Genomic DNA, 5,283 nt, shown 5'->3' on the forward strand with positions numbered 1-5,283 from the left:
ATACTCACTCATGTCCCAACATCAACTAATCTGCACCTGAATCTCACACCAAATCCTCCTGATTACCAACCCCTTTAGCTAACCGATGGGTTGGTATACCCATTCTGTCTTCGATACTTCTAATCTCGCACCTGGTCCAACCATCAAGTTCCCAAGAATCAACCACCAGGCTACCCAGCCTGAACCATTGGCATCACACACTGGTTACCCGCATGTCCTGCAACTTAAGATCCAATCCTTGACTTAACAGTCTCTATCAGTTCCAACCTGAGTTCCCATAATCACCCAAGCTCGCCCATGGACACCGAAGATCCTCAATCCAAAAATAGAGAATAATTCCCTGATGACCCTGGCCGGTGTGCCCAAAGCACGAGCTGATCCCCCTTCCATGCTTGTGACCGCCTCATAAATAGTCTACATCGAACCGACGAATACCACGATCCTATCGCAGCCTAACACTAATTTCCTCCAATCATGCTTACCACCCAGGGCCTTTCCACACTCCACTATCACATCGCCGCACCTCCCAAGTCGAATCCTATACCCCATCAGGAGTTCGGGTTGCACCTATGGATTCCTGCTGCTCACTATGCATAGTCAAGGCGATGCCAACCGACAATTGGGAGTTTCCTGAACTCCCACCAACACAACCTAAGCCTAAACAGCCACTTGTTTCTCCCCCACTTGGAGTCGACGATGCTCTTTTACCTCTTATGCCTTATGGATCTCCGATCCATTTTCATCAATATGCATGACCCACCCAAATCCTGTGCCGATAATACAAGCGCCCCATAGTTAACCCAACACAATGATCACTTAGCTTTGGAAATCCTAAATAATACTCTTGTATTCTTAACCAATCGGATGATCTAATCACCCCCCTAAGGCGCCCTTTCACCTTTCCGACGGCAAATACAAATTTATCATCATATTACCGCTGGCTATGGATCAGTAAATGCTACGGGCTACCCCGCGGTCTCACAACACTCTTGCCTCATCACAACGGTCCTAAACCTCACCGCCGATCCATCGGATCGGACACACCCTAAACCGAGCATCCACTCATAATGTCACCTGCTGACACGATAAATCATGCTATGCTTGTAGCGACCCATAGTCGTGGAGCAATAACTCCACCATACGGTTTTCCGCTCGTGCTGCACTGTATCCGGCCCTGCTGGCCTCTCAAAAACTGATCCGAAATCTTGGGTCTCTTCCTGGGACCCTCCAATATATGCACCTAATCTGGTCCTCTCTTCCAAATGTGCTCCAAATCAATCCCCCTCTCTCAAGCTCTAGAAATCATATCATTCAGGGTCTCGCACCCTGATACATTCACCAACTCAATCGATCACAACCGAACTGCAGTAGCTGAATCAACCTCTGCCCTAACCGGGCTACAATCTACTCCCAAGACATAGTCTCTAATCCAGAAAGTGTAATAGATTGCACCATCAATCCTTGTCGCCTGATACAAAAGATCCAAAGCGGCCTCAAAATTCTGACATTTTTTCCAATAACTGGCTCACCACCAGAGCCGGGACCAACCATGGTCTTTCCCATACGTTCTCATCCTCATTCTGCACAACAGCTATCCCCACGGTCCAAACATAATCAAGAATTCGCCTTCCCAGGCTTATTAGTTTCTCCAAGACTTTCTCCGATTCGAGTATGGATCATGTGCTTTCAGTAGTACGGGCCCAATACTACCTTCCACACCTATCCATACTTTCCTCCGGAATCATCCCGAATCTTCTAAGTCACCTACACCCATGATGTACTAAATGTCTGCTAAACAGCAACACAATATCCACCGAAGCACCTCCTAGGCTCCCCCTAGGTTCCCAACCTCACTGAATCGCCCCACTAACTCACGGGAGCATATCCTAGGCTCTCCTAGGATCCCAACCTACCATGTCCTTAGCTACTGAAAGATTCCCAATAATGTCAACTAGCTACCTTATGAATATAGCCACATGCGACATAGATCAGATAATCCTTCAAGTAACAGACTCAATCCTAGAACGGTTAGACTCAAGCAAGAGCTACGCAATAGGGCCAAATCCATCACTCTGAGATTATCCCGCCTGCATCACATGTGACCTAGCGTATTCACTTACACTACTAGATTATAGGCCTTTAATGACGCGCGAACCATGACACGTAGTGATTTATGATACGCAAAAGCGTGTGCCCTAAAAATAATGTCATCTCTTCTAAAATTTGAAGGATTTAGGACACGCATTTTTGTGTGCCCTTAAAATTAGTGTCGGAACAAAAAAAATAAAAACACGGAGGGCACTCAGCATAAAAGGCGTGTCGTCTATGCATGTCGCTTTATAAAATTTTCATGAAATGCGCGTTCTCCATCTTTAATAGCTAAGGGGGGAATCAAATCCCAAAAAATTAAAACCCCGCCTTATTCTCATCTTCTAACAGCCGAAAACCCCTTCTCTTTTCCTTGACCTAATTAATGAAGCTCTGCAAATTCCATGGCCGCTTTGATATCTATAGATACTCTTTGAATCAGATCTAACCATAACTTTGACCAAAATTCTTCAGATATGGTCCGTCTTCATCTTTTATCTTCGCATATTGTCCATCTTCACATAATCAATAAAGATACTGGGGCTTTGAACCAGACCTCACATAATTCTTAGAGCTCACAACAACTTGTCATGCTTACAAGAGATCGTAAAAATGGTATGTTCAAACTCTTCCTGCATCTCATTCTTCCCTTTCTTAATTATCGATCAACAACCACAGCCTCCAAAACCCATACCTTTATTCTCCCTTTAATCAATCAGATGTCTTCTTCCCTCTTAGAAAACGCGCCTCATGATCTCCTCTACCCTAAACTCGCTTTCCATCGTTCACCAGTCTTCACGAAATCGACAAGGGGTCTCCGCCCCCTCATCCACCTCCAACCTTCACCGCCTCTTCTGGTCCTTCTTCCCCTCTACCATGTGGATTTGATTTTGTTTTCAGGCGATTTCTTCGGTTTTTCATTTTTCCCAGGTTTGAGGTCCGTATCTTAGATCGAGACAGGAGACGAAATTAGAAGCGATGTATTTTATTCATCTTTCTCTCCCCCCTCCTTTGTATTGCCTATCCATCAACTGCAATCAAGCTCGATGCTTGGTTTGATTACACAACCAAACGAGCTAGGTCATGAAGTATCATGTAAGTGATCCATCTAAGAATCCTCCAAGACTTCTACTGAATTCAAGGTATTACACATCTCTTTTTTGTCACTCGTTTTCAAATATCAATTTTGTCAAAGAATCGCCCTATTCGATTTCATTTTGATACTCATCTTATAAAGCCCTTTGAGAAGTTGTTGATATCACTTAAATCTGTCACATGTTCTCCCTTAGGTGATCGTTTTAGGATGCTAAAGGTAATGTCAAACTTTGAATTTTATAATTCATGAGTCATGTTTATACTTTCTAATTATTATTTTTTTTCTTTTATTAGGCCAAAGAAGCCGATCTTATTTTACAGAACAAGGATTTATATGGAGATAAGGAACATTTATCACATGTGAAAATGCTATGTTTGCGGAGTATCTAATCTTGTTTACAATTAATTGTTCTGATTTCTTGCATTATGCAGCAAGAGTATATATAAGGAATTAGCGTGTGGAACTTTAACTTGGAGGATTTAAAGAATCAGGCTGCACTTGTATGTGTTCAAATATAAGTAATGATTCTCACTACTATCTTCCAAACATCATTCTTGGAAGGTATATTGTCTTAATGTGTTCATTAACTTTTCCAATTTCCATTATAATCAATTTGTTTACAATTTTATAGAGTTAGTGTTTCTAATTCTATTTTCTAAAGGTTCTCACTATGAATAATCGAATTGCTTTGTTGTAGTGTTCATTTGGTTGAACTAAAAGATACTGGTGAACTTTTTGCCATGAAAGCAATGGATAAAGCAGTAATGATGAACAGAAACAAGGTATGTTTAATGTTTGTAAAAACAATATTCTATTTTTTTATTTTGATTTAAAATTTGTATAGTTTTTGAAACTTGATTTTTTTATGTAAAAAATTGTAGGTTCATCGAGCTTGCATTGAAAAGGAAATAATCGGGCTACTGGATCACCCTTTCCTTCCAACACTATACACATCTTTTGAGGTTTCAATTTAATGTTTTAAATAATTGGTAGTAATTATTTCAATTTTGTAATTAGGTTTAATTATCATAATCTATAACTATATACTAACATGTTACATCTTTCAGACTGCAACACATGTCTGTTTGATAACATACTTTTGCCCTGGAGGGGAATTATTTGCTCTGCTTGACAAACAACCTTTGAAATTATTCAAAGAAGAGTCTGCAAGGTACTTCCTATTCACATTTTAAAAGACCTTTCTACCCTTCATTTCCGTAGTACTGTTTAATAGGAAATACATGCTAAAGATTCAAAAATACTATTATCCTAAATGTTTATTTTTAATAAACGATGAAAAAACCTGCCCTCTTATACATTTCATCTCTGCTTTAATGTTGTTGTATGCATGTTTATTCCCGTTTTATCCCTACCCCTCATTTTTTATTTGTATCTGTAGATTCTATGCAGCTGAGGTTGTAATTGGGTTAGAGTATCTCCATTGTTTAGGTATCTCTTCATCCAATCTCATTCAATTGCTATATGCATTGTTAATTTGTTATATTCCCATTTTACCCCTACACCTTTCATTTCAATTTCCGTTTTTTTTCTTCAGGTGTCATCTATAGGGACTTGAAACCAGAGAATATATTACTTCAAACAGATGGACATGTTGTATTGAGTGACTTTGATTTATCATTCAAAACACAATGTAAACCCCAAGTATGTAATATGTCCTCTTCTATCTAAAAAATTTAACTTATATTCTTACAAGATTATTATTATTATTATTATTATTATTTTTTTTTTTGACTTATGTTAATTTTAATTTTGCAGGTTATAAAACATCCTCAGCTTAAAAGGAGAAGATCTAGAAGCCAACCACCACCTACATTTGTTGCAGAACCTTCTACACAATCTAATTCATTCGTTGGCACAGAAGAATACATTGCTCCGGTATGAAAAGTACTCAAGGGAATTTACGTAATTTAGCTTATTTATGGAATTTATTTTACCCTTTGAAATTATGATGATATTTCAGGAAATCATAACAGGAGTTGGCCACTCCAGTGCTATTGACTGGTGGGCAGTGGGTAAGCTTATTAATTTTCATGTACTAAACTTTTTCTTTAAAAAAAAACTACAATATACAGTTTGTT

General features: G+C 39.3%; 1 protein-coding gene across 1 annotated transcript; it reads left to right on the forward strand.

The window, feature by feature from the left end:
• Positions 1-3,686: 3,686 nt before the first annotated feature.
• LOC145113902 (phototropin-2-like) lies at positions 3,687-4,967 on the forward strand. The gene is made up of 7 exons (XM_079049942.1): positions 3,687-3,745; positions 3,882-3,966; positions 4,066-4,146; positions 4,252-4,355; positions 4,584-4,633; positions 4,740-4,857; positions 4,961-4,967. The coding sequence occupies exons 1-7, from the start codon at positions 3,687-3,689 to the stop codon at positions 4,965-4,967; spliced, it is 504 nt and encodes a 167-aa protein (XP_078906068.1).
• The last annotated feature ends 316 nt before the right edge of the window (positions 4,968-5,283 follow it).

The sequence above is a fragment of the Lactuca virosa genome, chromosome 5 (assembly GCF_052849685.1).
Source record: "Lactuca virosa cultivar CGN04683 chromosome 5, Lactuca_virosa_CGN04683_v6, whole genome shotgun sequence".
Taxonomy (NCBI): Eukaryota; Viridiplantae; Streptophyta; class Magnoliopsida; order Asterales; family Asteraceae; genus Lactuca; species Lactuca virosa.